Source organism: Brassica napus, unplaced genomic scaffold, assembly GCF_020379485.1.
Source record: "Brassica napus cultivar Da-Ae unplaced genomic scaffold, Da-Ae ScsIHWf_1321;HRSCAF=1887, whole genome shotgun sequence".
Classification (NCBI taxonomy): Eukaryota; Viridiplantae; Streptophyta; class Magnoliopsida; order Brassicales; family Brassicaceae; genus Brassica; species Brassica napus.
Window position 1 is genome coordinate 37369 of NW_026014738.1, and position 20185 is coordinate 57553.

At 44.9% G+C, this 20185-nt stretch overlaps 1 protein-coding gene across 1 annotated transcript; it reads right to left on the reverse strand.

The window, feature by feature from the left end:
• Positions 1–9067: 9067 nt before the first annotated feature.
• Positions 9068–11006, reverse strand: LOC106407879. Its single transcript, XM_013848729.2, has 4 exons — positions 10707–11006; positions 10542–10592; positions 10002–10472; positions 9068–9784 (listed from the first exon to the last, which is right to left on the reverse strand). The coding sequence occupies exons 1-4, from the start codon at positions 11004–11006 to the stop codon at positions 9068–9070; spliced, it is 1539 nt and encodes a 512-aa protein (XP_013704183.2).
• Between the last annotated feature and the right edge of the window lie 9179 nt (positions 11007–20185).

Consider the following 20185-nt stretch of genomic DNA (forward strand, 5'->3'; position numbering starts at 1 on the left):
GATGAGCTGAGATCCGTTGTCTGTCCTGATTTCGTAAGGGACCCCGTGTCTGGTGATGATGTTCTTCCATACAAAGTTCCCGACTTGTACGTCTTTAATCTGCCTCTACCCACTTGGAGAAGAAATCTGTGAGGACCAGGAGGAAGCGTTTCTGCTTCGAGTTGTGTAATGGCCCGACGATATCCATGGACCATCGCATGAAGGGATACGGAGACGAGATGGACGAGAGGACTTCCGCGGGTTGATTGATTGTCGGCGCGTGCCTTTGGCATTTTTTGATTTGTGCTCGAATCAGATTGGCGACCACTGGTGGTCCGATGCTTGGGTGTTCGATGAACTCGACGGAGATTACTCGCCTTAGTCCAGAATCCGAACTTGATGCGAGTGCGGCCAAGGCATCCGCCTAGTGTTTTCTGAGCGAGGAATCCTAGTGAGGGCGAAGTGGTTGAAGTCTCCGGAGAGGTCTTGGATGAGTTTTAGATATGCATCCATTCTTTCGTCCCTTGCTTCGTATTCTCCGATGTACTGATTTGAAACTAACTGAGAGTCACAGTAAGCGTGAATGTTGAGGATCTTAAGCCCATGGGCTAATCGTAATCCTGTGACGAGTTCTTCATATTCGGCCTCGTTGTTCGACGCATGGAATTCCAATCGGAACGATTGTTCTTAGACTTCGCCGGTCAGAGAGGTGAGCCGGATTCCGATCCCGGATCCTTGTTTGGACGATGATCCGTCGACGTGAGGGATCCAGGTTAAGTCCGGTTCCGTGTTTGTCATATTCCCCGTGGGCAATTCTACCAAGAAGTCCGCTAGTACTTGAGATTTTGCGCAGGTTCTTGGGCGGTACTCCACGTCGTACTCCCTTAGTTCGATTGACCATTTTGCGAGTCGTCCTAACTGACTCGGACTGTGCAAGATCGTTCGCAGGGGGAAGGTGGTGAGGATTATTATGGTATGCGACTGAAAGTACGGCCGGAGTTTCCTTGCCGATATCACAACTGCGAATGCTAGTTTCTCCATCAGGCGATACCGGGTCTCAGCGTCCAGTAATGTTTTGCTTATGTAGAAGATTGGTTTTTGCTCACCGCGTTCCTCTCTAATCAAAACGCCGCTTACCGCTGTTGTGGAGACTGCGATGTACAGGAACAAGGGTTCTCCCTCCACTAGTTTTGCGAGGACGGGAGGAGTGGCTAGGTAACGTTTTAGCTGTTGGAAAGCTTTCTCACATTCCTCCGACCATTCGAACTTCTTATTCCCTTTTAGCGTGTTGTAGAAAGGAAGACACTTATCCGTCGAGCGCGAGATGAAACGGTTCAAGGCCGCGACTCTTCCGGTTAGCCTTTGGACTTCCCGTTTCATCCTTGGCGAGACCATCTCTATTAACGCATTTATCTGCTTAGGATTGGCTTCGATCCCACGACACGTGACTAGGTACCCGAGAAATTCTCCTGATGCCACCGCGAATCTACACTTTGCAGGGTTCAGTTTCATGTTGTGGGCGTTAAGTTTTGCAAAACATTCCTCCAAATGGGAGATGTGGTCTTGCTCGTCAAGAGAATTTACGAGCATGTCATCGATATATACCTCCATAGTCTTGCCGCGCTGTTCGGAGAAAATTCGATTGACAAGTCGCTGGTAAGTGGCGCCTCCATTCTTGAGACCGAAAGGCATTACTTTGTAGCAATATGTTCCCCGATCGGTGATGAACGCAGTTTTCTCACGATCGTCGGGATTCATCATGATCTGATTGTACCCGGAGAAGGCATCAATAAATGATAAGAGTTTGTTCCCTGCTGTTGCTTCGACCAGTCGGTCGATGTGCGGGAGTTGGAAGCAATCCTTTGGACATGCCTTGTTGAGATCGGTGAAATCGACGCATGCCCGCCATTTGCCATTTTTCTTTTTGACCACGACCGGGTTAGCGAGCCAGTCTGGATACCTAACTTCTGTTATTGATCCGACCTTCAGGAGTCTTTCGACTTCCTCATTTACCGCGGTGGCACGCTCTGGTCCTAGCTTCCGCCTTTTTTGTTTGACAGGTCTGTAAGTCGGATCGATGTTAAGCTCATGACACGTTATGCCGATATCGATCCCTGGCATATCTTCCGCGGCCCAAGCGAACGCATTGAGGTTCTTTTTGAGGCAAGCGATCAGCTCTGCCTTTAGTGGCTCGCAGAGGTTGGCTCCAATATCGACGCATCGTTCCAGAGAGGATTTGTCGAGGCAGATCGAAATTACCGGTTCACAAGTCGGTTCGCGCTTCCCTTCTAGGGCTTCGGCCCTTTGAGATTGCCAGAAGACTTCCGAGTCTCGTTCCGGGGGGTTCTCATCGAGAGTCAGCTTTCTTTTCTTTTTATGGGACTTTTCGATCGCCAAGTTCTTTCTTTTTAACTCGGCGGCGAAACATACTTGCGACATCCTGCGGTCTCCTTGTATAGTTTCGACTCCACGAGGGGTTGGAAACTTAAGGCATAGATGGAATGTCGAAGGGATCGCTCGCATGGAATTCAGCCATGGAGTACCGACGATTGCGTTGTACGATGTTGGGCGGTCGATGACTAAGAATTCCGTGACTTTGGTGACGCTCCAGGCTTTAACAACGAGGTCGATCGAGCCGAGAGTCATAGTAGCATTTCCCGAGAGTCCGAATATCGGGCTGGGTCTTTCCGTAACGGCGCACAGATCGATCTCCATTCTTTCGAGGGTGCTTTTGTAGATAATATTGGCCGAGCATCCTGTGTCGACCAACACTCTCGCTATGTCGATGTCCTTGATCGTCAGCTCGATGACAAGGAGATCGTTGTGGGGTTTGGCTTGATCGGCCGTTGCCCGGTCCTTGAAAGAAATGACATCGGTAGTTGCTGGAGTGGACATCCTATGTCTTTTATCGTTTAGTGATTTTTGAGTGACCCATACCCGGGGGCAGGGACCCAGACCTGGGGGCAGGAACCCAGAACCTGGAGGCAGGATCCTGGAAGCCGGAAGCTGGAGTAATCTCTTCATGAAATATTTTTCCCCAACATTCATGTCCCTCGTAGTCCTTTGGACTTGGGAATTGCACCAGGCCGTACTCGTTCACATGAAAGAGCTTGTGATATGATTGATGATTTTCTTGGGTTACATAAACAGGTTCACAAAAATTTGGAAGCTGCGACATCAAAGTATAAGTCTAAGGCTGATGTTCATCATCGCGAGTTACAATTCAATGTCGGTGACCAAAGTCCGAAGGGGGAAGTTCTGGAGACGAGAATGAATGGTTCTGGACTGATCCAATTCGACAAAGGAAAATTTGGACAAGACTGACCCAACTCGCCGTTGGGTGAGTTTGAGACGAATCATCCAACTCGCCCAACAGCGAGTTGGAAGTGGTTCAGCCAACTCGAACTACGGCGACTTGAATTGGTTGATCCAACTCGCTGTTGGGCGAGTTGGATGAAGCTCATCCAACTTCTTTGATTGGTCGGACGATGCTGGTTTGGTTGTTCCGGCACTCGGGAATTGTTTGTTCGATGGTTTGAATAATCCCTTGCGAGGTGCTTGTTGTGTAACAGTTTTAAAAATACAAGTTTTAGTTTTTTCGTATTCTTATTTTCTTTCTAGGAAGGTTTCTCGAGAACTTTCTGACATTGATTTTGACCCCAACAGTTAGCCCCCCAACTCGCAGTTTTCTAGTTTGCTTCTTGCGTGCAGTTAGGTATGTTAGGCGGAATCAATGACCGAAAGGCCGAGGGTGAATAGTAGATTTTCTTTTCCTATAAGTATGTGGAGTAAGTTTTCTAAATTTTTACTTGCTCATTTCCACAAGAATTTCTTAAGATAGAAAAACCTTCTTTCTCTTTTCCTTTCTCTTGTTGTTCTTGATAATGTCTTTGGATCAGGGAACTTCAGAGAGTGCTTTATCTTCTTGTTTTGACCCCGAAAGCTCTCGTATCCGAGGTGATGAAGCCGTTCTGGAAATCGAGTTTGTTGCACACTATGTGGATCCTTATGAACCTGATGCGTATTGGGTTGCCACATGTAATATGGAGATGCCTCCGCCCGAGCTATGGTGTCCCCCCAGACCTTTCGCCGAGATAATCGCTGGCAGGCCCATCAGAAACACTTACCCATTCCACTACACGGTGCGTAGCTTTTTTCAAGTTCAAACGGACGTGGTATTTCACCTGCCTCGTGAGGGAGAGAAGGCTGACGTCCCTCCTTGTGGGTATTTTACTCTGTACGAAGCGAATTTGGTGCGTAGTCGTCTTTGGTTTCCCATACCATCAGTTATAGTGGAGACTCTGAATCGTTTCGGTGTTTCAATAAGTCTGATTTCTCCACTTGGTCTAAAGCATCTTGTCGGAACATTTTGGGCTATGAGTGGGGAGTGGATCTCACCGCCGACTATCTTGAGAGTCTATTTAGTTTGACTTGGACGAAAGTCGAACATTTGTACTATTTCAAGCTGCGTTCTCATATGGCGGTAGTCAAAGGTTTAACTACGAACGATCGCGGTTGGAAGGACTACTTCTTTTTTGTTCGCCTAGATGAAGCCTCGGTTGCTGAGGAGAGCCTTCCTGTCTTTAGGCGATCATAGGGAACAAGAGGTGATGGGACATATCGTTTTACCAATCCATTATTGTTAGTATCTAAATTTACGTCTGCCTTTCAGTTTATGACCCCATTACATCGTTCCCAGAAGATCTATTCGTTGTTCGAAATGTCATGCGTGGTGGTCCGGTTTTTTGGGGTTACTTCACTCCGGAGAGAGTCCACGCAGAAGTGGCGCTTTGCCAATCGCGATCTGGTCCTTCGACCGAGGAAGACGCTGAGCCGTCCGTAGAGGATCCCATCTCGTCTGGTTTTCAAGAACATGAGCAGAGTGGTAGTCTAAGATACTATGGTGATGCGCATGACCCTTCCCGGCCTTGAGGATAAGGCGCCTTGGGATCTTATGTAGGGAAGTTTAGCCAGAATTTCAAGGGAGTATATTCACTATGTTATGATGTTGGATCTATGCCTACTTAGGCCATGTATGGCCGTTTATGTTTTTCTTTGGCCGAGTGTGGCCATATTTTGTGCGAACCGAAATTCACCCTGTCGATTGTCGTTTAAATTAGGAAAGTTAGGAAACCTAAATTTCCCAGAGATCCCGGACTATCTGCGTAAACTCCCGAAAAACGAATAAGACAGAGATAACAGAATATCAAAAGTAAATTGCACAATGGCGTATTATTGATTGATAAAAGAAGAAGGTTACAGGATTTCCAAGAGACAAGACGGACAGAGTTTCGGTAGCCAAGTTGATCTTAGAACAAGAGCGAAAAGAGTCTAAGTAAAATCGAGCCGCTTAAATTCTAAGTTTTCCTAAGCTATCAAAGTTTTTCTAGGTCTCAAGTCCCCCCTTGCGCCCTTGGCTTTAGCTCCCCTTATATATGCCTTCTAAGTCGGTTCTCTCGCTTCCTTTCTTGCCCCTAGGTCGATTTTATTGTCTCGCGGAAAAAATCTTTTTCTTCTCGATCTTCATCGTTATCTTTGAAACTTGACATTTATCCTCCGATTTCTCGAGATTTATCTTTCTCCGCAAGTAAAGATAAACCGTCATAGCACTAATGGGCTAAATTTCCTATGAAATAGTAAATGGGCTGTTAGCCGCGTTCTAGGAAAGAACTCTGCTTGATACGATGTCGTCTTATCGAGGAAGTCCACACATCTCGTATAGTTTAGACAATCGTGTTGTTAAGTTAACCGTTGCCGCTTATACGATAACCATGGACTTCATTCAGGAAAATGAGTCTTTGCGGTTCTTGGTGTAAAGTTCCAACGGTAACTCCGATCGATACGAAACGAGGGATTGACCTGTCGAGGCTCGGTGAAAAGGCATAAGGTCCGGTCCACGGCAAGATGAGTTGGTTTGACTCACCGAACGGGCGAGTTGGACCGCTCGTTTGACTCCGTGATCCATTTTTCTTTAGTCTTTTGCTTCGATAACTTTTGTCGAGAGTGTGTCGAGAAAGCTTTCTCACAGAAATGTAACTTTTAGGCGTTGATTACGAAATAACCATTTTTGACCTCAACAGTTAGTCCCCCAGCTCGCAAGTTTTGAGCATGATTCTTGCGGGCGAGAGATGGCGTTAATCGGAATCTGCGGCTAAAATTGGCTTTTCTCGAGAATTTTTTCCGATTATTTTAATGCGGAAAATTCCTTCAACTTTTGTTTCTTCTGTAAATATAGAGCTTCTCTTCTTCATTTTCTCCACATTCTCTCAAATTTACAAATTCTCTTTACATTTTCTCTTAGAAATTTCTCTCCACCAAGATGTCTTCTTCAAGCAATCTTCAGAAGAGCCGTGACGTCGAGATGGCCAACGCCTCCGCCGCAAGCTCGTCGGCTCCTCCTGCTACCGGAGAGGTTCCAGCTCACATTGCGGAGTTCTTGTCCTTTCAAAGCGAGCTGGCTCGTTGCGATGCCTGGGGGACAGTGAAGCCCATGCGTAGTGTGTCTCCGATACCTATGGTTCCAGTCGATGCCCTAACTCCCGAGGTTCCCCATGTATGTGGTACCGTCCCTGCTGGGGGTGGTTGCCATGGACGTGTCGGCGCTTGTGGTCGAAGTCCAGCCATCGGGGTTCCTCTATGACTCCGGTTCTTGTTGTCGATGCGGAACCGGCTCACGAGTCGATGCCTCCTCCCCCAGCTAAGAGAGTGCTCGTCTTAGGGCTGCCTGCTCCAAGCGCGACTCTGGCTGTTGTGCGGAAGCGCTAACCCGGACGCGACAAAGAGGAAGAGATGCACCGAGGCTGGTCCTTTGCCTACCAATGTGTCTGGTTTGGGTTTGTCGTCCCGACATCGCGCCAAGGTTTGTTTTGAGAAAAAACTTCTCTCTTTTCTAGTGTGCGCGTGTCGATCGCTTCTTGATCACCCCTTTTTGTCTTGCAGTTTGTTTCGTTGATTGACGGGATGATCAGCGAATGCGGATTGGAGGTTGAGCGTCTCGCTAAGGAGTTTGAGGAGTCTAGAGAAAAGTCGCCTCAGCTCGAAGGGAAGTTTAAAGTCATCGAGGATGCTCATTCCCTTGAAGAGGCTCAGTTTGAGTCTCGGATCGGCGAACTTGAGCGGGATCTTGGGAAGACTGCGAGCTCTTTGCTTAAGGTAAAAGAGGCGAAGGCATCCAAGTCTTCGGAGTTGCGTCGGCTAAAGCGCAAGGTCAAGAGTGGGGAGGGATCATTGGTTTGCGCAATCGGAGAGGCCAAGGAAGCCATGCGCGCTGAGTTTCAGGCTCGACTGGCGAGGATCGTTGATTCCCTTGCCTCGCTAATGACCATCCACGTCAGGGATTTGGCCTTGGCCGGAGTCGAGGGGGGGACAAACGCGGTCGGTGAGGCTCATCTATTTCCGCGACCCGAAGGGGCCACGCTTCCCATCCGTAGGGTGGAATTGGTTGATGCGGAAGGAGACTTTGACCAGATCCTAGCGGGCCTGAAGTCTGAGTGCATCCTTCCGTCTTGTTGGGGTGAGCCCGAGGGTCAGGATCCCGTATCCGAGGTGTAGAGGAAAGATTACGAGTTGTCATCTTTTTTGTGTTTTTAAGAGTTTTATCGAGTCATTTATATAGGTGTAGAGGAAAGATTACGAGTTGTCATCTTGTAACCTAACTCTGGGTGAACTACTATATCTGTGAACTGCTATATCCTGCATAAACTTGCAGGATTTCTGAAGAGGCTCAAATATTAGCCAAGAGACAACTTTTGGGATCTCGTATCATGGTTTTTGATACTATACCTAGAGATGTTAGAGACTAGTGTGATGGGTTTAGGGTAAGACCTAGGTCTAATTACGGCTTTAGGGGTGCGATGACTACTTCGACTTACGTTTCCCGTATCGTTTTCGACCTGATTCCATCCGGCTTTAAAGTCCGCGATATGTTCTCTGCTTACGTGACTTGTATGGTAGGAATCGAGCATCTCTTCGAGGACAATTTTTAAGTCTCCCGAAAGTTCTGACCAAAATTTTTGATTTTTTATATAGCACTATTACCCTTGTGTCAGGTGTACGAGAGCTATCTCTATGAGATGGCTTAGTCTGTTTAGGACGTTGAGAGTTCGTTGTGATCAGAAACAAACTTATCGGCAGATATTACCGTTTTTGATTTTTCGCGAAAGGTACGTGTTAAGAAGGAGTGTGTGTTTTATAGTCGTGGATGGACTGTTTTTTAAGTGAGTGTTTCCTTTCAGAAAGTTTTTGGTCAGCACTTTCGGGAGAGGGGGGGGGGGGCAGCTGAGCTCGTCATGTGACGAATTGCCTAGGTACCCTTTTCAGGGATCAAGCCGTCTCGTAGTTCGGTGCGGAGTGTTGCTTAGTGGTAGTATTTCTTGAGGTGCATTGCATTCCAAGTTCTAAGAATTTTGATGTCCTGCATGTTAGCGATTTCGTACGCGCCTGGTCGGACAACTTTTATGATTTTGTAAGGTCCTTCCCAGTTTGCTCCGAGTTTTCTGGCATACCGCTCGGCAGTGTTCTGGGAACTTTTCGTAGGACCAAGTCGCCTTCTTTGAATCTGCGTCTGCTTACGTTAGTGTTATAGTTCTTTGCGGCCGCATGTTGATAGTTTTGGATACGTATAAGGCCCGGTCTCGTCGTTCGTTTATCAAATCAAGCTCGTCAAGCAACATTAGATTGTTTGAATCTTCTCGTTCTGGGAGTAATCTTCTGCGTACTCTGGGGAACTCGACTTCCACTGGGATCATACATTATGCTCCGTAAACGAGAGCGAATGGAGTTTCTCCTGTTGCACGTCTTGGAGTTGTGCGATGCGACCATAAAAATCCTTCAAGTTCTTTGGCCCACCTACCCTTTTGGCATCAAACCATTTCTTAATCTCGTCGAGGATGGTCTTGTTAATGGTCTCGGCTTGGCCGTTGCATTGCGGGTATCTAGGAGTCGATTTGGTCAGTCGTATCTTCCACTTTTCGCATAAGGCTTCGAATCTGGTCGAATTAAACTGAGACCCATTATCCATTACGATTTCGTACGGGACTCCGTGTCTGCAGACGATGTTTCTCCATCAAAGCTTTCGACCTGGGCGTCTTTAATGCTTACGTACGAGTCTGCTTCGACCCATTTTGAGAAGAAATCCGTCAAAACCAGCAAGAATCGTTTTTGTTTTGACTTGTGCATGGGTCCGACTATGTCCATGGACCATCGCATGAACGAGCATGGTGCCGAGATCGACGAGAGAACCCTGGCCAGTTGATGGATAGTGGGAGCGTGCCTCTAGCATTTTTTCGCATTTTTGCATGAAGTTCTCGCAATCTTTAACCATCGTTGGCCAATAGTGTCCATGGCGTTTGATTTTGACTGCGAGGGACCTTCCACTAGAGTGATTTTTGCAGGATCCAGAATGGACCTCTTCCATTATCCTTCGCGCTTTCTCCCCTTCTACGCAGGTCATGAGTTGTCCGGAAAATATCCACTTGTAGAGTTCTCCGTCAACCAGGATATATCGTGCGGATTGGGTTTTAATTTTTTGGGCTGCCCATTTTTCCGTTGGGAGTTTTTCCGTTGGGAGTTTCCCGTCGGTGATGTACGCAAGGATTGTCTCTGTCCAGGGTTTGTCGAATCCGTACTCAGACAGGTCGGAATCTTGTGTTGCTTGGACATCGATTTCACAAGGATCCCCGTCTGGTGAGTCGATCAGGTTTATGATGACAGGCTGCCCGATGCTAGGATACTCTATGAATTCCACGGGAATTACCCTACTCAGACCTGGATCTGAGTTGGATTCCAGGGCGGCCAAGGCGTCTGCCTGGGCATTTTAGGCGCGAGGAATCCGGGTGAGAGCAAACTGATCGAAATTTTGAGCCAAGTTTCAGACAAATTTTAAGTAAGCATACATTCTCTCGTCCCTAGCTTTGTATTTACCGCTGTATTGACTGGCAACAAGTTGGGAATCGCAGTAGACGTGAATGTTGCGTGTTTCTAGGCCGCGAGCCAATCGTAAACCCGCGACTAGGACTTCGTACTCGGCTTCGTTGTTTGAGGCGAAGAAAATCAGTTGGAATGATTGTTCCAGCACTTCCCCCGTTGGTGACGTGAGTCTGGCCCCATTCCCAGAACCTTGTTTGGATGAGGATCCGTCGACGTGGGGGGTCCACCAAGAAATCGGCGAGTACTTGCGATTTTGCGCAAGCTTTCGCTTGGTACTCGATGTCGTACTCGCTTAGCTCGATTGCCAATTTTGCTAACCTTCCAGATTGACTGGGGCTATGAAAGATTGTTCGAAGTGGGAATGATGTGAGCACTACGATTGTATGGGACTGGAAATACGGCCTCAGCTTTCGTGCTGACATTACGACCGCGAGTGCTAGTCTTTCCATCATCGGAGAACGTGCCTCTGCGTCGAGCAAAGTCTTGCTTGCATAAAAGATGGGCTTTTGCTCACCGCGTTCCTCTCGGATGAGGACGCCACTCACAGCCGTGACTGATACTACGATCTACAGGAACAGTGGTTCCCCTTCTACAGGTTTTGCGAGCACCGGGGGAGTGGCCAAATAGTGTTTCACCTGTTGGAAAGCTTTTTCGCATTCTTCGGTCCTCTCGAACTTTGTGTTCCCCTTCAAGGTATCGTAGAAAGGTAAACACTTATCCGTTGACCGTGAAATAAAGCGGTTGAGTGATGTGACTCTTCCGGTTAATCTCTGCACTTCTCACTTCGTTCTCGGCAACACCATTTCGATCAGCGCAGTGATCTGTTTAGGATTGGCCTCGATTCTGCGGAAGGTGACGAAATACCCTAGGAATTCGCCTGATGCCACTGCAAATCTGCAGTTTGCGGGGTTGAGTTTCATATTGTGTAGGTTTAGCTCTTCGAAGCATTCCTGGAGGTGAGTGATATGATCTCGCTCTTCGAGGGATTTTACGAGCATATCATCGATGTAGACCTCCATTGTTTTTCCGAGTTGTTCGGAGAACATACGGTTTACGAGTCTTTGATAAGTTGCGCCAACATTCTTAAGACCTAACGGCATCACTCTATAGTAGTAAGTACTGTGGTCGGTTATGAATGCGGTTTTTTCCAGGTCTCGGGGTTCATCATGATCTGATTGTACCCTGAGAACGCGTCCATGAAGGACAAGAGTTTGTTCCCTGCCGTCGCTTCGACCAAGCGATCGATGTGTGGCAGTGGGAAGCTATCCTTTGGACATGCCTTATTGAGGTCGGTGAAGTCGACGCATACTCGCCACTCGCCACTTTCCGTTTTTCTTTTTCTCAACGACGGGTTAGCGAGCCAGCAGGATACCTAACTTCCGTTATGGATCCAACTTTGAGGAGATTCTCGACCTCGTCCTTGACTGCCCCAGCGCGCTCTGGTTCCAACTTTCGTCTCTTTTGTTTGACAGGATTGAAAGTCAGGTCAACGTTGAGCTCGTAACATGTGATGTTGATATCAATCCCTGGCATGTCCTCTGTGGCCCATGCGAACGTGTTCACGTTCTCTTTCAGACAAGATATGAGCTCGACTTTCAGAGACTCGCTCAGGTTCGCGCTGATTTCGACGCAGCAATCTGGGAATGCTTCGTCTACGCATACCAAAACAACGGGCTTGCAGGTCGGTTCATGTTTTCCCTCCAAAGCTTCTGCTACTCGTGACTGCCAAAAGATATCAGTTTTGTCTTGTTCTAGGGTTTTGTCCACGGTAGACGATTTCTTTTTCTTTTTAGGCGAAACCTCTGCCGAAGGGTTTTTTCGCATTAATATTGGAGCAAAGCATACTCGCGAGATTCTCCGATCTCCCCAGATGATCTCGATTCCGCGAGGGGTTGGGAGTTTGAGACACATGTGGTACGTTGACGGGACTTCTTGCATTGAATTCAGCCATGGAGTTCCTAGATCGCATTATACGACACAGTTCGATTGATGACCAAGAACTCCACAATTTTCGTCATGATGCCTGCTTTAACCGAGAGGTTGATTGTGCTGAGAGTCATGTTTGCTTCCCCCGAAAGTCCTACTACCGGATTCGGATCTTCCGCGATTTCGGATGGACTGATTTCCATTCTTTTGCGGGTACTTTTGAAAATGATATCGGTCGAGCTTCAGATATCGACCAATATCCTTGCGATATCGATATTATGGATTTTCAGCTCGACAACAAGGAGATCGTTGAGAGGTTTGACCGGATCAGCCGTTTCTCTCTCCTTGAAGGAGATGACATCACTGTCTGTTTGATTAGACATATCGTATCTCAGACGTTCGGTGTCTTTGAGTTAAAGAATCTGACCCCCCCCCCCCCTCCTTCTAGTGCCAAACTGTGGGAACCAAAATTCACACTATAGATTTTCGTTTAAATTAGGAAAGTTAGGAAACCCTAATTTCCTTGAGGTCCCGGATTATCTGCGTAAACACCTAAAAAACGAAAGAGACAGAGATAACTGAATATCGAAAGTAAATTGCACAATGGCGTATTATTGATTGATAAAAGAACAAGGTTACAGGATTTCCGAAAGACAAGACGGACAGAGTTTCGCTAGCCAAGTTGAACTCAGAACAAGAGCGAAAAGAGTCTAACTAAAATCGAGCCGCCTAAATTCTAAGTTTTCCTAAGCTAGGAGAGTTTTTCTAAGTATCAAGTCATCCCTTGCGCCCTTGGCCTTCTAAGTCGGTTCCCGCTTCCTTTCTTGCCCCTAGGTCGAGTTCATTGTCTCGCGGAAATATTCCATTTCTTCTCGATCTTCATCTTATCTTGGAAACTTGACATTTATCCTCCGATTTCTTGAGATTTATCTTTTTCCGCAAGTAAAGATAAACCATCATAGCACTGATGGGCTTAATTTCGTATGAAATCGTAAGTGGGCTGTTGTATGAAATCGTAAGTGGGCTGTCGTATGAAATTCGTAAGTGGGCTGTTAGCCGCGTTCTAGGCCTCTTTTGGCCGTTTATTTACTTAGACGTTTTTACGATTTCTTAGAAAGAACTCTGCTTGATACGAAGTCGTCTTATCGAGGAAGTCCACACTTCTCGTATAGTTTAGACAATTGTGGTGTTAAGTTAACCGTTGCCGTTTATACGATAACCATGGACTTCATTCGGGAAAACGAGTCTTCGCGGTTCTTGTTGTAAAGTTCGAATGGTAACTCCGATCGATACGAAACGAGGGATTGATCCGTCGAGGCTCGGGGAAAAGGCATAAGGTCCGGTCCACGGCAAGAGGATTTGGTCTGAATTGCCGAACGGGCGAATTGGACCGCTCGTTTGACTTCGTGATCCATTTTTCTCGAGTCTTTTGATTCGAGAACTTTTGTCGAGAGTGTGTCGAGAAAGTTTTCTCATAGAAATGTAACTTTTAGACATTGATTTCGAGATAACCGTTTTTGACCTCGACATATTTCTATGTTATCGGGACTGGCCGTGTGTGGCTTTGAATCCCTGCCGCCGGGCGGCTTTGTCGATTAATGAACTATGATATTTATGTTTAAAGAGTTCGTGAGTTTTTGTAGATGTAGAGGGAAGAATATGAGTTGTCATCTCATATCTAACTCCTTTGATAGATTGTCGTATTCGTTGTTCGTTTTAGGCGAAGAAATTCAAAATTTTTTAATTTTACGAAGATTCGTGAACGTGGAATATACGAAGAGACAATTTTGGGATCTCGTATCGTCAAATACTATGCCTTGACATGTTAAAGGCCAGTGTGATGGGTTTAGGGTAAGACCTAGATTTTCGGTTAGTTTTAGGGTGTGCGATGACTACTTCGGCTTATATATTCCCATATGCGATCTAAACCTAATTCGTTCAGATTTAAAGTCTGAGATAGGTTCTCGGCTTATCGGACTTGTCTGGTATGAATCGAGCATCTCTCCGAAGAAAATTTCTAAGTCTCGGAAGTGATGACCAAAAATTCTGGATTTCTTTTATAGCGCATTATTTATCCTTGTCGGATGTACTAGTGAAAATTCCTGTGAAGAGGAAGGTCGGTTTGCATTAGTTTAAGACGACTAAATTATTCGTCGTGGCCAATCAACGAACTTTGTTAGTTTATAGTCGAGAACAGACTTTGATGTCTGGAAAATATACCTTCAGAAGCTTTTGCGACGTCTCGCTTTTCCAAAAAATACGTGTTTTCCTTTGCGTAAAGTGATTTTCACGTTTTTTAGGACAAGGTCTGAATGACGATTTTGACGTTGTGGTCGAAATAGTTTGTTAGGAATAGTTTTCCTAAGGTACTGCTCTCTAGACGAAACGTTTGCGGGTTTTTTGGAATAATTTAGTGTTGTGAATGTCTTTATGTGGTCTGCGAGATACTTTGAAAGTATCTGGGATTTGATAGGTTGAATTCGCACAATTCCCGTGTCTGAGCCATACGATTTTTCTTCATTTTTGGGTGTTTTTGAGTGAATCGCTGATTGCTATCGTGGCCAAAACGCGATTTACGAGATACGATAAAGTGAGTTGCAAGATTTCATAGGAAATCATATTTCGTTTTCTTATTATCATAAAAGTTTTTAAAATATCGAATACATGGACATATATTTAAAATGTGGGAGTATACGAGTATACGTATACGTACCCACTCCCCCCCCCCCCTTTTTAGAGAGGAGGGTAGCTGAACTCGTCTTGCGATGAGTTACTTACGTACCCCTTTCGGGGATCAAGCCATCTGGTAGTTCAGTTTGTGCCGTGAGTGTTTCTTACTCGTTTCGCGAGATTGCGTCGGACGTATTAGTCGCTCTCTTGTTTTCCGCAGCCGTTGCATGCGTGGATGATTTTGGATCATCTCTTTCCGAAGCGTTTTTAGAAGTTATCTGAGCTGTTTTTGTTTGTTTAGGTTTGACCATAGAGGTCGTTGTGACTTGTCGTAGTTTGTGTTTGGCCAGGAAGCAAAGCCGCGATTGTTTTTGGTATCCCAAAATCGCCGCGATTCCGTTAGGAGTCGAGAATTTAATGCCTAGGTGATATGTTGACGGAACTGCCTTCATGGAGTTTATCCAATGCGGTCGGCCAGTTTGTGCTTGTTTTAGCTTTTCGCTGGTAGGCCTTGATGGACGACACCGTTTCATGGCTGTACTGCGATCCGCCGATTATCATTTTTACTCTGCGATGATTATTGTTGTTTTCTTTGTCGTCATGCCTTCTCCCACGTTTTTCGCCCGACTGATTCCCTTGAGAAGGATTCTCTAGGGTTTTGTCAGTCTTCGATGGGCGATCAGAATCGTGGATGAGATCCTTGACACCGGTGACTTCGGAGATTTCTCCTGCCAGTAATTTCGTGGCCAGCCTCATGCCGAGCACTTTGCAGTTCACGGTCGAGTGTCCTCGCGTCTGGTGGAACTCGCAGAAGACGGAGTCATCGTAAGCCGAATTCCGAGTCCACGTATTTCCCGACGTCCTTTTTTGTTCAGAGTTAATGGTATAGTTATGTGCCCCCTGGAGTTCATCCCCCTCGTGATTAATGTACTTGTCTTTACGAGAGTTCCTCGTTTTAGATTTCTAATCCGACGCCGCGTCTTTCGAGGATGTTTTTGTTGACTTATTTTTTTGCGACAGAACTTTCATCTCTTCTTCGATGGTGATGCAATCCGTAGCCTTAAGGAGGGCGTCTTGGATTGTTCGCGGCTTGCCGAGAGTTATCCATTTTGGAAATTTCAACATGTGCCAAAATGTCTTCCTGAGTGCGTCTATTGCCACCTTTTCGCTTATCTCGCTAACTCTTGCCATGACGAGCTTGAACATGTTCAAGAAGTTGCAGAGAGATTCGCCCTCCTTCTGGACTAGGCTCTAGGGGTCGACGTCAGAAGTCTCTCTATCTATGAACATAGAATATTGTTTGAGAAACTCCGAAGTGAGTTAGCGGAAACTTCCAATGGAATTTTCCCTAAGGCGGGAAAACCACTCGAGCGCTGCTCCTTGGAGATTTTCGACGAAGAGGCGACAATGGTCGGCGTCCCTTTCGTTTTCCTTTAGCTTGGCCCTCCCCATGGCGATCTGAAAGGTCTGCATATGTGCTTTAGGATCGTTGGTGCCATAGTATGTAAGGATCTTAATTTTTCCAGAATCTGAGACCTTTGTCTCGGTAATGCGAGCGGTGAAGGGAGTCTTCCGAGCTTCCGTGAGGAGCCTATCAATCTTGGGTGCAGCACTGGTAGCATGGTGAATTTGAGATTTCACCGCATTTACTTCCGCAGCCGTTTTCGTGATGTAATCGCGGAGATCGCGGATTTCATCGAGATCACTGTCAGCAGCTGATATACCATGGATTTTACCCACTTTTAGCCATGGTATATAGGTGTTTTTAAATACATTATAGTTGTTTTGGAGTCTTTTTAGTATGTTTTCAGGTTTTGAAGTGATTTGGAGGAAAGTGGTGATTTTTGTCCATTTTGGAGATAAAATGAGAAAGACCCGTAGTTGACCATCGAACAGTCCAGCGGTCGATGATTGAAGATGATAATATATCAACACACACCTTGTGTTGTCGATCGACGGTGAAGTGCGCAAAGACCAGATTTGGTTCCAGCCAATTTAAAGCCCAAGTCCCACAAGAATTACCAAATTTCCCCTGACGAGTTTTAACCTAATATTTATGTGCTCTGCCATTGTTCTAGGCAACACACGCTTTCATACTTTCTTTCAGAGGAAAATACTTAGAGTTTTAGGTTTGGAGAGAAGATCCCATAACTCTTTTAGAGATTTGTGATTGAAACTCCAAGTTTTTGTACTACTATCTATTTAGGCAGTTTAGTATTATCTTGTTATGAATTGCTTAGCTGTGTTTTAGTAGTTAGATTTAAGGTTCAGATATTCATGAGGGATTAGTCCAAAATATAGAATTGCTAAGTGTTAGGATATCAATCAATTGAACTGTTCTTTATTGCATGATATTAGGATGCAAGCGAAAGCGTGGACATTTGTCTGATCTAGTTTATATTGTGCAAGGATTGCTAGAAACAAGCGACAACTAATTTAGTTTAACCTAGTGGACAAGTCAAACCCATGCGGTAAAGCTTGGTGGAAGGAACGTCGATCGACAACTCAGTAGTTGCATCGATCGACGGGCTGAAAGGTGTATCGAACGACAATCCATAATTGGTATCGATCGACACTTTCTCAAGACCAACAAGCGACAGCTGAGGTTTTAGATCTAGCAATAGATAGTTTAAAAATACGAAAGTTGATCGACTATTCTTTAGTTTGAGTTCTAGAATATCCAACATACACTTAGTCTCTATTTCTCTATAATCCTGATTGACTAAATAGAAACCCTAAGTCTAACGCCTTTCATATCTGTTTAAAACGCCCAATCAATCAACCGAGCAATTACTTTGCTCACCCCTGCTATCTACATTTAAACCATTTGACCTAGCTTAACCACATAACTACTAGATCTTTTGTGTGCCTTAGCTCCATGTTATTTCAATCCCTAAGTACTACAACTCGACCTCTTATTTGAGAGAGTACAAATCACTCCTTAGGATAATTTGAGTGATATTAACAGCTTTCCGAGTCTGTCGGCGTTTGCTGCGAGTGATTCGAGCCTGTTCCTCAGTGAGTTTTTCTTGTTCGACCCAGAAGACGTTTTCCTCTTCTTATGTCATAGGTTTCTCGAACGAAGAATCTAGCCAATTTGCACGGCTCCTGGTCCTCCTTGGATGCACGTCTGTGTCCTCGTCCGAATGATCGGACTGATCGCTGGGATCCAACTTAACTTGTTCGACTTCGTAATACTTTGTTTCCTGCACGGGAGGTGGAAGGTTTTCCGAGTTTTTCTGAGTCACAGCAGGGGTTACCTTGTCAGGTTTTTTTCTCTTGTTGGGTTATCCTGCGTGCTCCCCAATCTGTCGAGCGGAGTCGCGAAATAAAGTCTTCTTCCGCGAAGCTTCGTAGCTCCGTGGGGAAGGATGGCTCTGGTTCTCGCTGTTAGGGTTTCGACATGTTTAGCGAGAGAGACTATGAGCTTTTCCTGTTCCTCCGACTTCTTTTTGAAGGTGGGGAACATCTCCTCGAACATTATGGTGTTAGCATTAGCGTTGACCGCAGATACGTTCGCTGCTTGAGTGGTTTGTCATTATCGTTTATATCTCCATCAACACGAGTGTATTGGTCGTCTGTTGCCATGTTTGATCGAGCGTCTGCGGCTGAGAGTTAGATTTGATTCGTACCCCACCCCCCTCCTTCTAGCACCAAACTGTGGGAACCGAAATTCACACCGTCGATTTCCGTTAAATTAGGAAAGATAGTAAATCCTAAATTTCCAAGAGGTCTCGGATATCTGCTAAACAACACGCCAAGAAATCAGAACACGAGAAACAGGCTAAGAAAAAAATTGATGAATCGAAAAGAGAGCAAAGAAGATCTTATTTGAATTTGCGTATGAGCGTTTTACAACAGGTAAGAGCCTTGGCCACAAGAGCTGTCGGCGAGTTCCCTAGTTCTAATGACCTAAGACTTTGAAACCTAGTTGAGTCTCAGCTCGATAACAAAAACGAAAAATTGCCTAAATTTATCAAGGTGCTAAATTTTCTGTGTGTCCAAAAATTCTCTCTCATGCGCCTCTCGCCTTCGCGTCCCTTATATACTCCTTCTAGCTTGGTTTGGGCCTTCCTTTTCCACTCCTGCGTCGAGTTTATCATTTCACATAAATATTCCATTTTTCCCGATCTTTATGATTATCCCTCGAAACTTTAACATTTATCTTCGAACTTGACATTTATCTTCGAACTTGATATTTATCTCTTCTTGCGAATATTTGATAAAACATCATAATGACTTTGGGCCAATTTTTTTGTTAAAAATCGTAAGTGGGCTTTTGCCGCGTTTTAGACCCTTTAGGCCGTTTTTCGACGAAAACGATTTTATGATTTATTTTTGAAAAAGTAACCTTCAGTACAACGCCGATTTACCAGACGATCCAAATCAATCGTATAGTCGAGATAACCTTGGTTTTAAGTTTAACCGTTATGGTCTTTACACGATCGATCCGAACTTTATACGAGAAAATAAGTCTTTGTCTTTTTTCCGTAAAGTTTCAACGGTAACTTCGACTGGGACGAAACAAGAGACAGTTTGACCAAAGCCCGAAAGGGAAGTTCCGGAGATGAGAATGCATGGTTCTGGACTGATCCACAGAACATAAGGTTTCTAAGTGGAGAGAGTTTCTATAGCGAATCAGCTGACCCCTTCTTCTCTTCCCCAGCTACAGGAAACCTGGTTCTTAGGATGCCGCCACGCGGCAGAAACGCGGTTTTTAGATTAGGGAGACGCCACTATGTCACACCGAGATGGATACGTGTACAGAAAAGGGGACGGGAGGGGGAAGATGAAAGGGCAAAACTAAAAAATTATGGATATGGGTAAGTCATAGATACGTTTATAAAAAGTTATATATATATTTCTATTGAAATTTATCCTCCGCAATATGATACTTCCCTTATAAACACATTTAGTGTGCATAAAAGTCTAAAATTCTGAAATTTCATTTACATTTTTTGATGAAATGATGTTTTAACTACAATCACCAACTTGGATTATGTCGTGGCTCTGGGGCTTCTTGTTGGGAAAACAGTCATTTCATACCCAACATATCGTAATATGTTCAGTTCATATCCGACTTATATGACCGTGCAAAAACATAAGAATTTTTGAAAATTTAAAATAACATACTTGATGTTTAACTTTTTGGTGAAATCATACAAAAGTCGCCACATCAGTTGCCACGTCATCTAATTTTAATGACGTGGATTCAAGGTCAACTAATTTTGATGACGAGGATGCTACATGTACATTTTATTTTTTTTAAACAAATAGTCATTTTATAAAAATAAGTTTTTAGAAAATGTAAAAAATTTTAAAAATTTATTATTTAGTAAATTTAACAAATATTAATTAAATTTTTAAATTTTAATCTTATATAAGAGATATATTCGTAAATATTTCGATCCTATCACAATAACGTCCTTATAAACGATATATAGTTCATGCTGCTTGCTCTCTGAGGCTAAGTCCTCAACCTCCTTGATGTTCTAGCATCTTCATGAGGAAGACTGATATCACTCAAATTTCCCTAAGGAGTGACTTTTACTCTCCCAAATAAGAGGTTCAGTTGTAGTTCTTAGAGATCAAATCCACAAGGAGCTAGGGCACACAATAGATCCTAATCAGCAGTGATTAAGCTAGGTAAATTATGAAAATAGTAAATAAGCAAAGCGAACAA

Bases quoted from the DNA above. Each gene is read 5' to 3' on its own strand.
- LOC106407879 (XM_013848729.2), bottom strand. From the start codon at position 11,006: ATGCCGTTAGGTCTTAAGAATGTTGGCGCAACTTATCAAAGACTCGTA. The intron at 10,593-10,706 runs GTGTTGCCGAGA...GATACCTTGAAG, and splicing joins TCACTGCGCTGATCGAAATG to GGGAACACAAAGTTCGAGAG. The intron at 10,473-10,541 runs GTGAAACACTAT...CTGTTCCTGTAG, and splicing joins GCGAAAAAGCTTTCCAACAG to ATCGTAGTATCAGTCACGGC.